Source organism: Trachemys scripta, chromosome 7 (genome assembly GCF_013100865.1).
Source record: "Trachemys scripta elegans isolate TJP31775 chromosome 7, CAS_Tse_1.0, whole genome shotgun sequence".
Taxonomy (NCBI): Eukaryota; Metazoa; Chordata; order Testudines; family Emydidae; genus Trachemys; species Trachemys scripta.
In genome coordinates this window covers 124508967-124529404 of record NC_048304.1, presented here as the reverse complement: position 1 = coordinate 124529404, position 20438 = coordinate 124508967, and the positions used below count along the sequence as shown (strand labels likewise).

General features: G+C 55.6%; 1 protein-coding gene across 2 annotated transcripts; it reads left to right on the top strand.

Annotated features, from left to right (window-relative positions):
* Positions 1 to 9901: 9901 nt before the first annotated feature.
* NPM3 (nucleophosmin/nucleoplasmin 3) lies at positions 9902 to 15322 on the top strand. 2 transcript variants are annotated; one of them, XM_034777566.1, is made up of 6 exons: positions 9902 to 10058; positions 11730 to 11815; positions 12719 to 12838; positions 13494 to 13587; positions 14086 to 14188; positions 14527 to 15322. In XM_034777566.1, the coding sequence occupies exons 1-5, from the start codon at positions 9983 to 9985 to the stop codon at positions 14184 to 14186; spliced, it is 477 nt and encodes a 158-aa protein (XP_034633457.1). In that variant the 5' UTR covers positions 9902 to 9982; the 3' UTR covers positions 14187 to 14188; positions 14527 to 15322. The 2 variants fall into 2 exon arrangements, with proteins under 2 accessions (XP_034633457.1, XP_034633456.1); XM_034777565.1 differs by having other exon boundaries at positions 14086 to 14193; positions 14530 to 15322.
* The last annotated feature ends 5116 nt before the right edge of the window (positions 15323 to 20438 follow it).

Here is a 20438-nt window from a genome sequence, read left to right as displayed (position 1 = left end):
GCTTACATTTAGTAATCCTTCCCCTAAGGTCCAGGCAGGGGTAAAGATACAGCTTCCTTGAATTAGGAGTTTTTATCCCTTCCCTTCCCTCCCTTTTGCTTCAAATTGCCAACTCAGCTGTGGGGAGGAGTTCACCTGCATGCTCATCCCTCAACCCCCAGGAAGAAGAGACAATCAACAAAGTCTTTTGTCCTCTTTGATGTTCCACAATAGCTGGTGTTGATGGGCCTTCCTTGTGGAGCAAGACATACTTTCTGTTAAAGATTAGCACTTTACACTAATATCTGTCTCCTATCTGGTGCTTTATACAGTCAGAGGCTTATGCTTCAAATGCTTAATTTGGGGATTACAGTATGGGATACAGCTGGTATAAGTGAGGTTAATCCAGGCAGCAACTACACACCTTCAATAAAGTCTAAACACTAGCACATTTTTATAACTCTAATATGTATTTTACACACAGGTGAACCAGACTGATTCCAGCTCTGTGTTTGTCGGTATTCAAGTGAGGCACGGGGACCTTGGCATATGCAGGAACCTGCTTTGCTGGCATCACAGAGCAGCGCACGATATTGATATAAATGATGTGGGTTGAGGCTCTACCTAGTTCCCTCAGCCCAGTGGCCAATCATGTAGCTTTATCGTGGTTTCGTCCATAGTGGGAAGAGGGCTTCAGAGCGGAATGACATGTTGGAGTTTAGTTTGATGCGGATAGGTGGCGTGACTGCTCCTGGACTGTTAAGCTTTCATGTCTGGATGCCACGTCTCCAGAAAGATGAGGGGAGAAATAAAGCGTGCCCAGGATCTAGGGGGCTGGAGGGACTATGGAAGAAAGATTGAATTTAATAGGTAGAATATCCCATCATCCTGTGCGAAGTAGGCCCAAATTCTGCTGCCCTAGGTGGAGTGTCCTCCTAGAACTGATAATGGAGTTTGAGAAATAGGGTGTTAAACTGCATCTAAAATAATCCGCATAGAGACAGTAACTGCTTTAAGCAGCCAACTTTCTGAGCAACCTCGTAGATTACTACTTCATTTATTTACTAGGTCCCTGTGGTGCTGACTCAGCATCTCTCCATGCATAAGCTACTGGGCTAAGTTGACAGCATATTGGAATTTAGTTCTGCCAGAATTTCTCAAACCAAACCTCTTCTTGGTGTGGTCAGTGTACGGTTCCACTGTGGGGTTCAGTGAGTTGGGAGCACTCCACCAATCTAACTTCTACTCCCCAAATTTAGGATTGTTTTGCCTCATGATCCCAACAGGGTTGTTTACCACCTGACCCTATTGTAGTTTTACTAACATTTCCTCATGTTTTTCTGATTTCTGTACATACGCACACCACTGAGCGCTGCAGGCTTTTGCACTTATTACTGTGGTTAGATACGTGGCTGCGTGTGTGTGTTCTTCCTGTGACAGCCAGCACAGCAGACCTTGAGTGAATTGCCCAATGATCATACGATCCGTTAAGGTACGAAGGTGCCCAGCCAGCTTTATTGTCGACGAAGCACAGTAGTAGCACCTGGCAGACTCTACGAGGATACTAAGACATGGATGCCCGTGACAAAGGACACAACTCGGTCAGTGCTGGGACTTTCCACTGCCCCCTTGGGTGGCCAAAGATACTCCCTCTGAAACACATCTTTATACCTTGATATAAACAAGTTACGTACTGTCATCCTGATCTTCTCTTGTTTGAAGGGTCAGTGTGTTTCTGTTACCCTTGGGGAATGTTTTTGTACCATCCTTGATAGCGGGATGTTCTGGTACCACTTGATATCAGGATGTGTTTGCATGAGCACTGCTTAGCAATGTGTATTTCTGCAATATCAGCCCTGTTCTTGCCAGATTCTGTGAGCAGGTCCTGCCTCATACCAGGCCTCTAATACAAGAGTTTGTCTCAGGCTGTCTTCCTACTACAAACACTATGTAGGTGTCGCAGCACCATCACAGCTGTGCATCCTTAGGAAGAACCAGGAATTTATAGAGAGGAATTACAGGGCTGGAAACCCGGCCAAGAATGGGTTTGAACTGAGTTTGTCAGTGATAATGCCTCACAATGCCCCCTGCACACACTCTCACTCTCCCAAAAAGCTCCGGATTCTTCCTAGTCTACAGGTGGCTAATATGAGGCAGAGAGGTTCACAGCCTGTTTTCAAAGGTGCTGAGCACTCACAGCTCCTAATTGACTTCAACTGGAGTTGTGGGTGTTCAGCACCTTTGAAAAACAGACCTCTCCACGATCACATAATGAACCGATTAGCAATTTCCAGACCTGCTCAGAGCCATGATCTGTCTAACTCTGTTGGCTGGCACCAGTCCTAGCCAGTGGCAGCTGCTTCAGAGAAAAGAGGAAGAAAGTCCTGCACTTAGGACGGAAGAATCCTATGTACTGCTACAGACTAGGGACCGAATGGCTAGGTAGCAGTTCTGCAGAAAAGGACCTAGGGGTCACAGTGGACGAGAAGCTGGATATGAGTCAACAGTGTGCTCTTGTTGCCAAGGAGGCTAACGGCATTTTGGGCTGTATAAGTAGGGGCATTGCCAGCAGATCGAGGAACGTGATCATTCCCCTTTATTTGACATTGGTGAGGCCTCATCTGGAGTACTGTGTCCAGTTTTGGGCCCCACACTACAAGAAGGATGTGGAAAAATTGGAAAGAGTCCAGCGGAGGGCAACAAAAATGATTAGGGGTCTGGAGCACATGACTTATGAGGAGAGGCTGAGGGAACTGGGATTGTTTAGTCTCCAGAAGAGAACAATGAGGGGGGATTTGATAGCTGCTTTCAGCTACCTGAAGGGGGGTTTCAAAGAGGATGGAGCTCGGCTGTTCTCGGTGGTGGCAGATGACAGAACAAGGAGCAATGGTCTCAAGTTGCAGTGGGGGAGGTCTTGGTTGGATATTAGGAAACACTATTTCACTAGGAGGGCGGTGAAGCACTGGAATGTGTTACCTAGGGAGGTGGAGGAATCTCCTTCCTTGGAGGTTTTTAAGGCCCGGCTTGACAAAGCCCTGGCTGGGATGATTTAGTTGGGAATTGGTCCTGCTTTGATCACGGGGTTGGACTAGATGACCTCCTGAGGTCTCTTCCAACCCTGATATTCTATGTCTAAGGGGTCTGTGAAAGGTGGTCATTCCCACAGACCAGTGGTTTTCGGCCTGTGGACCTCTGGGGAGCCGCAGACTGTCTAAGATTTCCAAAGAAGTCCCCACCTCCCTCTGAAATTTTTTAGGTTGAGAGTCACTGCACTAGACCTCAACAGACCACTGAATATTTGCTGCAGAGCCAGTACCAGGTGTGCACCTTACAGGGCCTGGGGGTGCCATTTATCCAGCATTCAGAGTCAGTGAAATACACTTAGTGACTGGCTTAGTTTAAGCATGAGAGTCCTGTTGGGAGAAGCAGTTGAGCTTCCTGAATGAAACTGGCCAAGATCTCTTGTGATGCATCTTTGGTTCTCCTCTTGTGTGCTCTCAGCCCAGTGCACCCCAACGATCTAGGTTATTTCCGAAATAACCAAGTTCTGTGCCTCCCCAATCCCAGGAACAATAAATATCCAAAGCCAAAAAGAAATTTTTTCAGGCAGTGTCTCCCAGCTTTGAATTATTAGCGCTGTCTGCTAAAAAAATTAATAGTTCCTTTCCTGGGGAATAATTCTTTACATTCCGGGTCTTTCTTTCTGAGCAGCGGAGGAGTTGGAGTTTATAGAGGCCAGCAGTCAAGAATAAAAAGAAATAAAAAAAATATGGTCTTAGGTCAAAGCCTGGTTTAGTCTGTGATCAAAAGAATGTATCTGGTGGAGGTTTAGTATTCGAGTCAAAGCTTGCAGAGCGAGGCAATGGTCGTGGGGAATGGCCTTTGTATAAATGAGAGGTGAATTGATACGGAAATGTGACACAACTTTATTTTGCATAGGGTCTCAAAACGCTTTACAGAGAGAAATGACACATTGCAGAAAAAGAGAGACAGAAGCAAGAAAGATAGCAAGGCTCTTGCAGGTGGCACAAGCTGCAGAGAAGAAGGTTCCTGCTCAGATGCTGGTAAAACTGCAGTGGTGCTAGATGAGTGGGGTGGGGTGGGGAGGGGAGGGGAATTGAGCGAGACAGTCCATGAGGCAGGGTTTAAAAAAACCAAGGGGCAGTTCTGGTTGGCTCAGCCCCACAGGCGTACTCAAACGATGCAACTCGACTCAGGATGTCACTGAGGCCCAAAACTTAGCAAGATTTTAAAGGGGATTGGCTAGTTATACAGGTAATAGACTATCCAGAGTTAATGTTAACCTTTGGAAGGGGATATTCAATCCCATGCTGCAGGGCTCAAGCCAAATTCTTAACCATCCAATCCCTAGAAGGTTCTTGCACTTCTTTTGTAGCATCTGGTACTTGCCACTGTCAGAGACAGGCTACTGGGAAGTCAATCTCAGTTGATCAATGTTGTAAATATATTAGGGAATGCAGGACCGTGGTTTTGCATCTCATCTGTATGATAGCACCACACAGCAGTGTGGTTGTGGCTACACAGAGCTCCCTAATGCCATGCAGGGTGGGTTGAGTGTTAAAAATCCCACAGAGCTTTTGCAAGCGTTAGCAGCATTAATGTAGCTCTCCTGGTCAAATTCCAACTCCAGTTGTACTCTGTGTCTCTGCTGTTTCATTTGGGTATGAGATTCTTCTGTGTTTTCTTGTTCTACACTCCAGTGTTGCAATGTGCAGTTAAACAGCTACCACGTACCAGTCCAGAGGTGGGTGCATTTCAGTAATGGGCAAATAGTTCTTAATCTGTAACCTTTATATCAATTTGTAAGGTCCTTTGGTAGCCCTAATGGTTGAATGGTGCTTTAAAGAAAACCTGCTATTAAATAATGTAAACATCTAAAGTCAGAAGCATAATGTTTACTTTATATGTCTTTAAGACTTGTCATAATCCATAAGATTGGTTATATAAAGCATTCCCAGGTGTCCCTACAAAAACATTCTCAGGGGCGCCATGCCTGCAAGAGTGAGCATACTTCTGCTTACTCCTTTCCTGAGATCAGCCAGTCTGTGGAAATTTACGAGGGTCTCTCTACCCTGTGCACTGTTCCCTGTTCTGTGCTGATTCCTGTTCTCAGGATCCTTATGAAAACTTCCCATGCTCTGGCAGGTCCCACATATAGAGCAGACAGGATTGGGGGTGGGGGCGAAGGAGATGAGTTTGGGGGGGGGGGAGTACTATGTGAACCCACCACAATCCAAAACCCAGCTGGGGGAGGTCAAATTTGTGGCTGCCGAACAGATTGACAGTGTCCCTTTAAGGGATCATAAAGCAAAACTTGGCGTTTTCACCCCCAGTGCACTGGGGTACGTGACCACAGAGCGCCTGTGCATGACCCCTCCAGATTAGCCAGCTGGCAGAGGGAAGCAGCTACTGGAAGGCCAATGAGTTTGCAAGCATCGTAAACCCTCTTGGTATAACCATCAGCCAGTGAAGTACTGCCTCTTTCTGGGGCCAGACTCGGCTCCTCATCCCTCTTCAGTTACGTTGTTGTTGAACGGACTCCCGCTGGAACGGAGCAAACAGCGGCTTTTCCCTCCAGCGGGAGTGCGATCTCTAAACGGAATGTGGTGTGAGCTCACTGCTGCCGCACGGATTCACCCGATCACAGCCAACCCCTCCAGCAGAACAGAGTCCTATCTTCTCATCTCCATCCTGCTGGGCCACCTTACGTATGGGCACCACTGGGAGCAGTAATACCAGTACTTCACATTGCCACAGTTCCAGCCATCCCGGGCTCCCCAAGGGCTCTCCCAGCTGCAGTGACCTTAGCCCCATAACACTCCTGTGAGAGAGCCCAGGGTGTTTTACAGATGGGGAAACTGAGGCCCGGCGTTTTGTCCTAGCTCAGGGGTAGGCAACCTATGGCACACGTGCCGAAGGCGGCACGCGAGCTGATTTTCAGTGGCACTCACACTGCCCGGGTCCTGGCCACCGGTCCGGGGGGCTCTGCATTTTAATTTAATTTTAAATGAAGCTTCTTAAACATTTTTAAAACCTTATTTACTTTACATACAACAGTAGTTTAGTTCTATATTATAGACTTCTAGAAAGAGACCTTCTAAAAACGTTCAAATGTCTGACTGGCACATGAAACCTTACATTAGAGTGAATAAGTGAAGACTTGGCACCCCACTTCTGAAAGGTGGCCGACCCCTGTCCTAGCTCATAGAGCGACGAAGTCACAGAGCCAGGAGGAGAACCCAGATCCCCCATTCCCTTGTCTTTAGACTCAAGGCCACTCTTCTTCTCCCTAAAGATGCCAATGCTATTTACTAAAGGAAGGGAGAGCAGCCAAGTCCAACAGTTCCCTTCATTTCACTGACATTCACTGGGCCTCTGTTCCTGTAACCTTCCCTTCTCCCACCTCCTCAGCATTCTGCTTGTCCGCTGCGTAGGCTGGTTCTTCCCTTCTCTGCCTCGCCGCTGCGGGTTCCTTTCTCCCGGGGTCAAAGCCCTGGCGGCAGGGGAAGGGGGCTACAGTGAAGTATTGGCCTTGATACTGTAGATCTGCATGTTACACTGCTCATCTACCACGGTGCCGGGGGAAGCAGAGCAACGGGGGAAGCTGAGACGGAGACAGCAGGCGGCCGCGGTTGGGGGCTGCTGGAAAGCATGGCGTACAGAGCCAGGACAACGCAGAAACCACGGTGCTGTCGTTATCTGATTGATCTCCGGCGTAGCTAAAGATACAAGTCTCCAGAAGCTCTAGCTCTGGCCGTATACAGAGAGCGGGAAGAGACTGAGACAGCAAAGGTGACTGTTTAGCTACTGCCCCCGCTCAGCATGCCCAGCAGTCCGAGGTTTCCTCCTTCCCCTCGCCGCTCCCCCGTCTCTTCTCTTTCACCGTCGGACAGAAGAGGCCACTTACCAGGAAAACTCATTAGGGGCCCAGCGGGGTAATAACTTTTTGGGTTTTATTGAGAGGAAATAAAATACTATCAGTATGACGTTTCACCAGATACCCCCTCCTTCCCCAACATAGCTGCTAAATCAACTGAGTCCACGTAGAAAGGACCTTTTTTCTTTGTGAAGCCAGCTGGGTGCGCTGAGGCACGAGCGAGGCGGTGGAACTGCGCTGTGTGGCCGTTTGGTTTTTAAATCACCAGCTAGCATCAAAGCCGTTACGTTCCTGGGGTACATTCTTACATGGATCTAACTGTCCACAGGCAGCCAGGGCCTGTGATCAGCGGTAGGATGGCAACTGGCTGCAGATCCACTCCGGCGGTAAAGTTAAAACTCCTGCATCCTATGGAGCTGAGACGGTGGGTAATACTAATCCTCCTGGATTCCTATAGCGCTGCCTGGAAGGGTCTTAAAGTCCTTTACAGGCTTTGCTACTGGCTAGCACTTTTACTAGCTACAAATTGACCTAAAACTAGAAACCTTCACCCTCCCCTCCCGCCCTCCCCCACCCTGTTCCTGGAAACTTCTGCAAGAGTCCTGCATGCAGGTTTTGCCAGGGTCAGGCTCTGTATAGACAGTAATTACTGTATTTACCACTGAGTTCCAACCTCTTCTGCGGCAGCACGCAGCACCTGTTTAACAGCATCAGTAGTAATAGCCGGGAGGCTGTTCCGTGAAATTGAAAGGTGGCAAACTCAACTGACAAAAGGAAATACTTTTGACATGATGTGTAATTAGCCTTTGGAACTCAAGGCCACTGGACGTTGTTGAGGCCAAGAATTTAGTTTATATGGATAACAAGAATATCCAGCATTCTAACAGTTAATGCTAACACGAGGGGAAAGTTTTGGAAGGGATAGAAAACCTCACGCTTTCAGGCGGTAGGATGGGACTTTAATGGGGTTGCAGGGGCAGATTACCTTACATCTGCTACTGTGGGGTTTCTGCCCCTTCCTGTGGAATATCAGGTGCTGCCCCCTATTGGAAACAGGTTACTAGGATAGATGGACCTTGGGTCTGTTCCAGTCTGGCACGTCCTACGTTCTTATATAGAGCTTCTCAGCTGCAGAAGGCTTGTAAAATGAAAAGCTTCACCACCACTGTGGGGTAATAGATGAGTTCTACCTCTGCTTTACACCTGGAGAAACTGAGGCATGGACCAATGTTCTGGTCCATCTGAGGCTGCTCCTGGAATCTGGGGCAGAACTAGGATTAATTCTTAGGCCTGGTTTTTTTTTTTAGACTAACTCAGTTGTGTCCTTGCTGGGACAAAGCTTTAGTGGGGCAAGTGCTGACTGCATTACCCAATGAATCTCAGGAAGGCGATTCCCCAACGCAGAGCAAACCGCCGCCTGGCTAGTTCTGGGCCTGTTAATACAGCCCTATTAATCGTGTGTCCTTGGAGAGCTACAGATGAAAAGCTCTATATAAGAGCTAGGTAGTATTACTGTTTTCAGTGTCATGATCTATTGCCTCTGTCCATCTTAAACAGGAGTTTATTCAAGAAAACAGCGACCCGCTTCCCCGCCGCTTGAGTCCCTGCCTTGTTTACCAGGGACAACACCTTGCCTGGGACGGTGTACACCATGCTGCGTCCCTTCGTGGCTGAACAGCATGCTGCAAGTAAACCCCGCTGCATGCACAATGCACCAAGTACCGAACCCCATTTCAAACGGCAAGAGACACACTTTTCCCTTCTGAGGCCAAGCCTGATTTCCTTGTTTTGCATTTAGCCGCAGGTGTGTGTTCTGTAAGCTCCCTCTCCTAATCTGGCTCCTGCATGCAGTCCCCGCTGCTATGTCACGTGCTCAAAAAGTGACTTTTCAATCCTGCGGAACTTCCTTGTGAACTTTGTTCCCCTACCCAAGGGAAAGAGACTCCATCCAGGCCAAATTTCAAACTCTGAATAAGTCTTTAAGGTGGGGAAACTGAGGCACAGAGCACATTCAAATGGGACATTTATAGGGAGAATGGCAACATCTTTTGATTTTTATTTAGATATCGATTATATTTGAATTTGTCCTATCACACACACTGCACTCTCCCCTATTAAAACACGTATGCATTTGAAGCCAATCTTTAACTAGCAGAGATCCGGATGAGGTCTAATGTTGAGAAGTTGGGGGGCAACTTTGCTACTGCAGGGTTCTCACACCCTCTTACACACCTGGTGCGGAGGGCTGTGTAAGGTGGGACGTGCTGGACTACGTGGATGTTGGATCTGAGCCCATCTGGCAAGTCCCACATGAATATCTACAACTCCATTCCAGCTAGACAGGAGCCAACATGGGAACCTTTTAGCCCCCAAAGTTGAATGTGTTGGACGTGTGTGAAAATCGGGCGAAATGGAAACATTGGTTGTGTGCAGTTGGGGGTTTGGACAAAAGCTAAAATGCCTCCATCCTGGGGCCTGGGAGGGATATTGAGCAGAAGTGTCTTGTTCTAGGGTTGTGTGGTAAACCCAGCCACGTACCCTGGGCCCGAGGAAACCGGCCCAGTCCCGGCCGAGCCCGGCTAAGCGAGCGCGGCCTGAGGGAGGCGTCGCCAGGGCTGGGCTCTCCAGAGCCCGCTGGGAACGGACAGTGGCTCCTGCCTGCACCTGCCGGGCACGGCGAGGGCTGAGACCCCCCGGCTGGCTGGGGGTTACCCAGAGACAAGCTCCCTGGGGCCAGGACCGGCCCCAGCTTGCCAAGCAGGTGCTTGGGGCAGCCGCTCGGGAGAGGGGCGACACATCCAGCTATTCGGTGGCAATTCGGTGGACAGTCCCCCACTCCCGCTCGGAGCGAAGGACCTTCTGCCGAATTGCCACCGCAGATCGCGATCGTGGCTTTTTTTTTTGGCTGCTTGGGGGGGCCAAAACCCTGGAGCCGGCCCTGGCTGGGGGGCAGGCGCTGCCCTAGAGGAGGCGGCACCAGGGCCCCCTGGGGCGGCGAGGGGCGGGCCGGGCGCAGGGAGGAAGCGGGCGGCTCCTCCGGCTCTGGGCAGGGCCGATCCGCCTCCTGCATCCGCCCCTTGCCTAGCCCGGCCTTCCGCCGCAGCCATGGCCGCCTTCCTGGAGCTGGAGAGCCGGGCGGCCGGGGCCGGGGCCGGGCTCTGCCTCGGCAACTTCGTCTTCGGTGAGTGAGGCTGGGGGCGCACGTGGGGGGCTGGGGAGTGCGGGAGGGGGCCGGGAGCGCACGTGGGGAGCTGGGGCCGCTAGGAGTAGGGCGGGGACTCCACACGTGGGGGGCGCACACGTGGGGCCCTGGGAGCGCACTCGTGGGGGGCTGGGGCCGCTAATAGTGGGGTGGGGAGCGCACACGTGGGGGGCTGGAGCCTAGTAGTGGGGTGGGGAGCGCACGTGGGGTGGGGAGCGCACACGTGGGGAGCCGGCCTGCAGCTGGGAGTGCACATGGGGGAGGGGAGAAGCTCTGGGTCTGTGTGTTTGGGGCGGGGAATCAGAGTTGGGGGGCAGGGGTTTGGAGGGGGGTTCTGGTTGGGGGGATGGGAGGCGTTGGGGGCAGTGTTCCCTCTAACTTTTCCCACCCATTTGGGGCATGAATTTGATGTGCCCCAATAAGGAGGTGAGGTGGGACACATCACCTTCATATCGTGCATAACAAAATCCATTGGGGGGGGGCCCGAGGGGTTCGGAGTGGGGGAGGGGGTTAGGGCTGGGGCAGAGGGATGAAGTGCAGGGGTGAGGGCTCTGGAGTGGGGCTGGGGATGAGGGATTTGGGGTGCAGGAGGGGGCCCCAGGCCCGGGCTGAGGAGTTCGGAGTGCTGGAAGGGGATCAGGGCTGGGACAGGGGGTTGGGGGAGGGGGAGTGCTCTGGCTCGGGGGGGCGGCTCTGGGGTGGAGCCAGGGATGAGGGGCAGAGGGTTGGGTGCAGGGGGTGAGGGCTCTGACTGGAGGTGTGGGGGTCCGGGCTGGGGCCGGGCCACGCCGCTGCGGCAGGTTGGGGGCCGGGGGAGGGACGCCCTCTCAGCAGGTCCCCAGGCGGGGTTCCCTGGGTGCCTGGGCAGCGGTAAATAGGCTGGGGGTGATGTATTTAGTGTGGGACAGGGAAGGCAGCAGGTCAGGGTGGGGAAGAGGGTGAGTGTCTGGGGGCAGGGAGGACTGGGGGTTCGTGGGGGCTGGGGTATAGAGGGAGGCCTGGCTGGGGGAGAGGGTCTGTGCTGGGGACACTGTGACGGGCCCCATGGGGCGGGGGAGGGATGCAGCTGAGATGGAGGAACTGGGGGGCCAGGCTACAGTGCTGGTGAGTTTGCCCTTAGCTATGAGACCTCAGGTACCGTGTGGTGCCTTTCTCCAGCTGCTCCCAGCCCTGCCATTGCCGTTTGCTCCCTCCCTGATAGCTGGGGGGCTGTCGGGACACACGGCGCTCCCCGCGGCCTGCTGGCCCATTATCTCATCTCAGCCGAGCGCTAGGGGGTGGGCTCTGGAGCTGCCCCACGTGGAGAAACGGCTGGGAGCTGTTTGGAAAAGGAGCCTGGCACTCGGGTGCTGCTGGCCCAGAACCAGGCAGAGCACTGGGGGTCAGTGCATTGCTCTCGTCTCCCAAAGGAGACACAGTGCCACCCTTCCCGGATGGGCTAGGGCTCCTTCTCTGAGCACTGGAATGCAGCTGGCTCTGGGGTGACTCGCAGCCAGCCACCAGCTTCTCCAGCTGGAGCTGCAGGAGGGAATGTCGGGCGGCCAGAGCTTGGGATTCAGCCGGGTCAGCGGCCCCAGTGTCTCCCGATGGCTCTCGAGGGGGAAGTAGCAGCTCCTTTGGTTTTATTGACTTCTCACGTGGATTCCCCAGGCTGCGAGTTGACGGGCAGTACCAGGTCCTATACCTTTAAGGTGGATGAAGATGACGACTCTGAGCACATCCTGGCCCTGTCTATGGTAAGAGGGAACCCTTGCTCTGCGGACAGGACTAACGTCACTTACCTTCTCTGGCTGGCTTCTGCACTGTCCTTCCCTCTCCCCCGCCCGGTCCCTGCTCACCCTCAGGTTCGCGATGGGGCTCCGAAGCACGCAGCAGCGGCTTCTGGTGGAGGCAGGACGTGGGCCGAGAGGAGCCGTTGCTCTGTGTCTTAATGACGCTCCTACGCAAAACGAACGCAGCTCACGTTCAGGGCCTGCTTCTTCTACAGGAGAGTGCTGCTGCTCGGGCAGAACGGGCCGCCACGGGCGGATCCTTCAGCCGCTGCTGGCTCGGGCTGGGGACCGGGCCTGGAAGCGGTGTCTGAGCGCGGCGCACGGTCTGCCCGGCGGTCCGGAGAGAGCGGTGCGAGGGGGGGAGCTGGGGGGAGCAATCACATGACGCAGTGCAGTCTGCTTGATTTATCTGCGCCCCTCGTTCCTGGGGCGTGTGCTAGTGGTTAGAGCAAGCTCAGCGCCTGGGTTCTGCTCTGAGCTCTGCCTGTGAGTTCCTGCCCGTCCTTGGGCAAGTCACTTCACCGAGGAATTGCCAGGCCGGCACTGTCTCTGCTCCAGCGTCCTCTCTCTTGCCAGGTGTCGGCACCAGCTTCCTCAGAGGAAGGTGCAAGAACCCCGTAGTGGACCGTGCTGCTGCGGGAAGTCCCCAGCTCACCCGGTCAGTTGGTGGTTGGCTCGTGCCCTGGGGCAGTGTCCCAGCCACAGGCCTCTCCAATGTCACGGTGGCTGCTTGCACCATCCATGGACTGCTCTGATCCTGGGGTTGGTCCAGGCGCGAGCCGTCCTTGGGAGGCAGACCTTGGTTGGATGCACCGTCTCCCCTTGAGGTGGCCGCCCCTATTAACCCCTCGCTCTGCTCCCTTCCAGGTGTGCCTGACAGACGGCGCAAAGGACGAATGCAACGTGGTGGAAGTCGTGGGGCGTGACCGTCAGAACCAGGAGATTGCTGTGCCGGTGGCCAATCTGAAGCTGTCGTGCCAGCCCGCGGTAAAAGGACCTCGTGGGGCGACCCCTGCGGGGGCTGGGGGTTTGGGGGTGTGTGTAACCCTTGGGTTTGTTCTCTAGCTTTTACCCAGCATGCCCGGTTGTGCTCACTGCCGCCCTCTGCTGGACAGAATCGGACCTGCTCAGTTATTTGTGTATGACCCTGTAGTGACTGCTGCCCACGGAGAATATAAACCTTAGTGCTAGTGCAGCGGGTGGGAATCCCCTTCCCCTCCGGTGCTGCAGCCCAAAGCCCTGGTTCCCCCGTGTCTGGTTTAGCTGGTGGCTGTGCTCCCTGCCTGCATCAGAGGAGAGGTTGCCCCAGACCAGAGCTGGGGGGAGCCCGGGGCTGGGTTAGCAGGGAGCTGGCGGGTCGGGGTTGAGAGGCACCGGCAGGGCTGTGTGTGGGGGAATTGGCCGGACTTCAACGTTCTGTCCCTGCATCGTGGTTCCTCGGTCACTGAAATTCACCCCGCCCCTAATGCCATGGCTGCAGGGTGCCCTCGTTGGCTGGCTCTGCTGCCCCCTTGGGAGCTGCGGGGGCCTGGGCAGGAAGCATCACGTGGTTCGGGGCCAGCCAAGAGCCCTTCTTGCGGTGGGGGAGCCCCAGGCTCGGGCCCTGCCGCTGACTCTGCCGCTTCTCGCTGTCTCTTCCCAGCTCAGCCTGGACAACTTCCAGCTCCAACCACCTGTGACCTTCCAACTGAAATCCGGCTCCGGCCCCGTGCACCTCTCCGGACGGCACCACATCAGTAAGGAGCCGGGGGGCGGTGCTTGGCACGGAAGGGGACACGGCCCAGGGGGAAATGCTGACCGGGGGCTCTGTCCAGGCAGCGGGTTCCTTCAGGGGAGGCCCGGGGGCGGAGATTGGGAGGAATTTCCCACCTGCAGGGAGGTCACTGCCTGAACAGGTGACATGCCTGGGCTGTGTCTGCAGAGGAGGGTCTGATGCCTGAGTTCTGTTATCTACCCCAACCAGCTCCCACTCTGCCTGGCTGAGCACGTGGGTCAGTTGAGCAGCTGGCCCCATAACCGTGCCCCAGAGCTGCCCCCCTGGGCTGCTCCCTGAGCACTCGGGCTGGTTGGGTGGTGTCCGGGGCAGCTGGCCCTGGCCCCTCACTTTCTCCCTGTGGGCGCGTCCCAGCCGTGGGCAGCGAGGAGGTCGGGGGTAGCGGAGGCGTGAGAACGCCCCTGTGTCTGAAAGGCCCGGCGCACAGAGAGCGTGACAAGGGCCTGTCCGTGTGTCCCAGTGCACAGGAGAGCGCTGTCTGAGGAAGAGGAGAACGAGGAAGAGGAGGAAGAAGAGCTCACCCCCATCATGCCGGCCAAGAAGCACCGAAGGAGGCAGTAGCTGAGAGGTACAGGGGATGGGGGTACCCTGGACCTAGCCCCTGGGGAGCTGTGCAGCGTCGTGGCATTGTGAGGCCCCATGTTCCAGGCCAGGGAAGCGGCTTCCAGCTGGGGTTGGGCTGCTCCCAGAGACCCGATGGAAGAGCTCATTTTGGGGGTGAGGAGGGGGGTCCTGTCAGCCCCTTCCATTGAGGGGTTGCAGTCGGGTGAGCTTGGGCTGAGCTCTGGTTCAAAGCACCGAGAGCAAGATGGGCGGCGTTCGCCCCCTGCCCTGAATGGGAGCAGCGGCCGGTCCTGCCTGGTGGGGGATGAGCTGCCGGTCTCACCTCTGTCTTTATCCCCAGGTGCTGCCCTGGCTCCGGCTGGAGCCCTGCCCCGGACGGCTGTTCTCCTGGGACTCCTCTGGTTTACGTGGCAGTTTGCTGTTTGGTTGTTGCTGTCGGGTTTTGGGGGGCTCCCTCCCATTATGGGGATGCACGGGGGCCATGGAGGCTGATATTGGGGAGATGCACGGGGCCCTGAGTGTGCTGGGGGTGCTCCGCTCTTTGCACTGACATTGCCAGCGCCTGAGGGCGAGCCAGCAAAGCGATCAGTGTCACGCTCTGCCAACCCCGCGCCGCTCAGGAGAGGGAATTTCTGGGGCTTGTTCCCTGTTTCCTTACTCTGCGAACCAGCCCCTTGGTTGGTCCGGCTGGGCTCTGCTCCGTTGCACCCTCTGAGATGCCAGGCTGCTGTCTGCCAACGGACCTCACGCTTGAGCTGGGAGAGTGCAGATAGAGCAGTCAGTTTCGCACGCTGATTCTGGGGGTGCCTAGTGCTGAGTGGGGCGGTGGCATCTCTCTTTCCCCATGTCAGAGTTTCTATGCAGGGGGGTGTTAAGCCCTTTTTTAATATTTGCTGCCTTTACACATGGAAGTTTTAGGGGGAACCTTGTCCCCACGCCCCAGAACCCCGGGCTCCTTTCCCCAGTGCAATATTTCGGGTGAGCTGGGTGTGCATATGATATCTTTGACCTTGGCATCCAAGATCAGATGGCCGGGTCTGGGCTGCCTTTGAGTTCCCCCCCTGCCCCTGCTGGACGGTGGTTCCCCAGCCAAACCCCACCTCTGTAAAGGGCTATTTGCACCTTGCAATAAACGTTTCNCAAAACCAGGGAGCTTTGGGGGGGGGGCGCGGGGGGGGACCTCCCCCCCCCCCCCCCCCCCCCCCCGCTGCAGGGTCTGCCCTGGCAGAGCCACGTGCTTGTCTTTCCCGACACCTGCTTGTTGTGTCCTCACTCAGTGGAGACGCCGGGACGCTCCTGACTTGGCCCCGGGGCTCCCCGAGGGTCACTGGTCCTTCCTCCAGGCCTGGCCTGTGCATGCAGCCTCCACAACGCTCCCACCTGCGGCCGGGCATGGGAGCGAGAGGTCAGAGGCGGAAGGGGCCGTGTCTCCTATGGCGGCGCAGAGCAGTAACCCAGCGTTGCCCATCTGACCCCTCAGAGTAGTTGTTAATGACGCTCCCTGGCTTGGGCTGTGCCCATCTAGGCCAGTCCTGAAGGAGCAGCCCTGCACTGGTGGCGGGGGAAAGGGCCCCACCGGATCATCCCTCTCCCCCTCCCCTGGTTCCACGCAGCAGCACCATCCCCGCCGCGGGGGAGAGGTAAGATCTGCAGGAGAGATCTCCGCTGAAAGGGGAGGGCAGCTGGTCCAGAGTTAGAACTGCGCTTTGCTGGGAAACCCCTCTGGATCCAGCGGTGTGTGTGTGTGTGGGGGGGGGGCTTGCCCCTCTGTGCGCTGGGGTTGGCTGCGCTTTAAAACCCACCAACCTGTCCCCAGCCTCTGCCCATCAGCTCCAGCAGCCCCCCTCCAGGGCTGGGACCAGCTGGTGCAGAGGAAGGGGCGACACCCCCCCTAGTGGACAATGGCAGAGCAACCTGCCCAGGTGGGAGTTAATCATAGAAGATCAGGGTTGGAAGGGACCTCAGGAGGCATCTAGTCCAACCCCCTGCTCAAAGCAGGACAAAGCCCCAACTAAATCCCCAAATGGCCCCCTCAAGGATTGAGCTCACAACCTTGGGTTTAGCAGGCCAATGCTCAAACCACTTTCCGAGCACCCTGTGAAGCAGGAGCGTTTATACCTCTTGTCCTCCCCCTGTATTCGGATGTTCCTCATCCTTAGGGACGTCCTGCCCTTTCACTGAATCCTTCTACACTCGACATCCATGACATCTTGCGGCAGGGAATTCCACGGGCTAACTGTCTTCAGTTTCCTTTTATCGGTTCAGAACGTTGCCTTTCACCGTCGTTGAATGTCTCTCTGCTTTTCCGTCCTGGGGGCGGGTGGCTGGAGGTGCCCCTTTGCTCCCCCCTCGGTGCGCTCTGTGTGCCTGAGTCATGGCCCCACTCCAGGCTAAACTCAAACAACCGAACAGAGTTTGCTCAGGGTTTCCAACAAGGAGGGAGACTCCAGAGCCCAGCCGGACCCGAAGAGGAACCGTGGAGACCTGGCGGGGTGGAAGTGGTGAAGCATTTCCTGCTGGCAGACGCTGTGCTGGAGCAGACGTGGGGAATGGGCTTCGGCAATGGTACACCCCTTGGAGCAGTAATGCCGCACTGGCAGGAGGTGTGGGTAAGGAATTAGAGCTTGCTCCAACCCTCCCACCCCCCGGACAAAGGCCAAGACCCCCAGGTAGCCTCCACGCTGCCCACTCTGCTTCTAGCAGCACCAAGGGGCTGTGTCTGGCTGGGGCTGACCTTAGTGCAGGGCTAGTAAGAGCACCTGATCCTTCCGAGAGGCTACCGTGACCTCTGTGCCCGGGCTCTCAGCAGCCACTGTTCTGGTGTGTATTGTGGTAGTGCCTAGAGTATTGGTCAGCGTGGGAGGCCGTGGTCTCTGCTCCCCAGCAGCCGATCGGGCAGGGGCGGGACAATGAGGTGATTTTGTGGGCATTTATGGGGAGCAGGGCGACAGCACAAAGGGGCGTGCTTGGAAATGTGACAAGCGAGGCTGGTGTTGCGGGCCAATGGGAGGTGGGAAACGACATGGGATAGTGAACGAGAGGACAGACCGGGGCAGCGGGGGAGGTGAAGAAGGGCCAGGCAAGTAGTTTGTGGTTGGTGCAATAGAGAAGGGGGAGCCCTGGAGCGACTCAGGTGGGCTAGGAGAATGATCTTTGCAGCAGCAGCAGCATTCTGCCGTGGCAGAAATGGCGACGCGAGAGAACTCCTGGGCGGCTGCACGGGACAGGCTGTCCCTGAGGGAAGTTGTGCAACCCATCTGATAAATCTGTACCAACCAGGACCGGCTTAGCTAGAGGGGCTGCTCCAGGGGACAGGGGCACTGGAAAGAAGGGGGTGCTGCAGGGCAGGACTGAAGTGTATTAACTCAGCTGGGTGTGGAAAAGAGCAACAAAAATGATTGTTGGTGTGGAACGGGTTCTGTATGAGGAGAGATTAATAACACTGCGACTTTTCAGCTTGGAAAAGAGACGACTAAGGGGGGATATGATTGAGGTCTGTAAAATCACGACTGGTGTGGAGAAAGTAAATCAGGAAGTGTTATTTACTCCTTCCCATAAACACAAGAACTAGGGGGTCACCCAATTAAATTAATAGGCAGCAGGACAAACAAAAGGAAGTATTTTTTCACACAATGCACAGTCAACCAGTGGAACTCCTTGCCACAGGATGTTGTGAAGGCCAAGACTATAACAGGGTTCAAAAAAGAACTAGATCAGTTCATGGAGGTTAGGTCCATCAATGCCTATTGGACAGGGATGGTGTCCCCAGCCTGTTTGCCAGAAGCTGGGAATGGATCACTTGATGATTCCCTGTTCTGTTCATTCCCTCTGGGGCACCTGGTATTGGCCACTGTCGGTGGACAGGACACTGGGCTAGATGGACCTTTGGTCTGACCCAGTCTGGCTGTTCTTATGTGTGGCGGAGCCCCAGGGTGGCCAGCTGTGTAAGGAAACCTGGACTCACATGGTCAATGGCTCCTGTCCTAGCACCCTGATCTCTCTCTGCAGCAGGGGGTGGGGCCGCAGCTGGGCAGGAGAATGCAGAGATGTGGGTGTCATCACCATTGTACCGAGGGAAACTGAGGCACGAGCAGGTGGCGTCACGGAGACAGAGTGGGGGACCAAGGGACCTGGCTCTAAGTGGCTGGTTTCAGTGGCGGGATTCTGCGTGGACCCCGACTTCCATCCAGGCTAGTAACGTGGATTCCTCCGTTACCTTCATGCCCTGAGCGGGAGCACAGTTCTGGGCTTCTGCAGTCCTTGGGCTGCCCCTTCTGTGCTGGCTGGGGGCTGCTCGGGCCCAGGCGCTGCACGGGACAATCTGCTTTCCCCGGCCATGCGGGCCAGTCTGGCTTGTATTCCAGGGCTGCGAAGAACAGGAGTTCTGCCGTGTAGCCACCAGGTGGCAGCCTGGCAGCACCAGGGCTCTGAAGGTGTTGGGGGGGGGGGGGGGGGGGGGGACGGTGCACCTGTTTTACCTGCCAGGGGAGACCTGTGGCAGCTCCACAGTGCGGCCACAGGCCTGGGCCCAGCGCTCGGCCTGGGGGTGGGGAAGGGACATCCCCGCTGGGCACCACGGGCTCCTTGTCTCGCTCCCTTGTACCTCCCCCCTCAGGGGGATGGGGCCCTGTCTGCAGCAAGTTACCCTGGAAGTTGATCAGGGTTGGAGCTGAGACCCGACCCCCATCCCCTGGGCCCAAACACCCTGGACTTTATGGGTGCTTGGAAGAGAAACCTGAGTCTGCATCCGAAGTTTGCAGCTGGTTCCCCTCCCCAGAATGGGTCGATGCAAACCCTGGGATCCAGCCACCCATGTGGTCTCTGGGGCACTTGAAATCTGCAGCCGTGTTTTGCAGCTGGGGCCTGTCTCCACCCCGGGGGTCTCCTCACCCCTCTCTTTGCAGTAGCTGGGGCTGGCCCCTGTCACAGATGCACCCCGCAGCGGAGCTGAGCTGGGGGATTCCCGGGCTTTAAAGGCTGGAGAGCAAAGCAGGGGACTGAAGATGAAATTGACTCTGAACAAGAGGGCAAATGAGGAGGCTGTTCGTGGCCGGCTCCGAGGGAAATGCAGCATCAGTCATGCCAGGTGATTTCTGTCACAGAGCTCAGATAAAATCAGAGGTGCCCCCAGGCAGCCCAGCGCCATGGCTCTGATGGGAGCGATTGTGCCAGTGAGACGTGGCTGGCCGGGCCGGAGAGGAGAGGTCGTTGAGGCCCGTGTTTGGCCAGCAGTGGGCTGGCCTGGCTTGCACGCCTCAGCGCTGTGTCTCACCCATGAGCTCCGCTTTCTGCAACACCGCTCGTACCACAGCCACATGGACTCCTAGAATCCAAGGCCAGAAGGGACCACTGTGATCGGACTTATCCAGGGGGTCAGGACTGCCCCAAAATAATCCCTAGGGCACATCTGTTAGAAGAACAGCCAACCTTGATTTTAAAAACTGGTGTTGATGGAGAATCCACCACAACCATTGATGCGAGGTTCATTTCTCTCACCATTCAAAATGTCCACCTTATTTCCAGTCTGAATTTGTCTGGCTTCAACTTCCAGCCTTGGATTGTTCAGCTCACCCATTAGACCTTCCTCGGCTGGAGTGAAGAGCCCATCATTAGATATTTTTTTCCCCAGGCAGGTACTTACAGACTGGGATCAGGTCACCCCTTCACCTTCTCTCTGTTCAGCTAAATAGATCGAGCTCCTTGAGCTGGCACTATGGAAGGTTTTCCAATCCTTCTATCAGTCCCATGGCTCTTCTCTGACCAGGGCCGGCTCTAGGCACCAGCAGGACCAGGTCCACCAGGTGCTTGGGGCGGCAAATTTGCAGGGGCACAAGAATCCAGCATGAGAGCTGAGAACCAAGAGGGGCCCCTGGGAGCTGTAGTTCCTTGGTTAGCTCCCTGCCTCTAGAGCCAGCCCTGGAGCAGGGAAAGAACTACATTTCCCAGCATTCCCTTGGCTGCAATTAACAGGAAAGGGAGGGGGAAGGAGTGTGGAACTGAACCTCATGCTGCAGCTTGCTGTGAATGGTAGGGACAGAGCCAGTTCTGCCCCCCCACCCCAGCCCTGGGCTCCCCCCGCACCCCTGTGTTGCCCCAGCCCTGGGCTCTCCCTCCACCCGCACCCCCTGCTGCCCCAGCTCTGGGCTCTCCCCCGCCCACACCCTCTGCTGCCCCAGCTCTGCCCCCACCCGCACCCTCCTGCTGCCCCAGCCCTGGGCTCTCCCCCGCCCACACCCCCTGCTGCCCCAG

Excerpts from the sequence above, each read along its gene's own strand:
- NPM3 (XM_034777566.1), top strand. The coding sequence starts at position 9,983 with ATGGCCGCCTTCCTGGAGCTGGAGAGCCGGGCGGCCGGGGCCGGGGCC. Across the intron at positions 10,059-11,729 it reads CCTCGGCAACTTCGTCTTCG|GCTGCGAGTTGACGGGCAGT; the intron begins GTGAGTGAGGCT and ends TGGATTCCCCAG. Across the intron at positions 13,588-14,085 it reads CTCCGGACGGCACCACATCA|TGCACAGGAGAGCGCTGTCT; the intron begins GTAAGGAGCCGG and ends CGTGTGTCCCAG.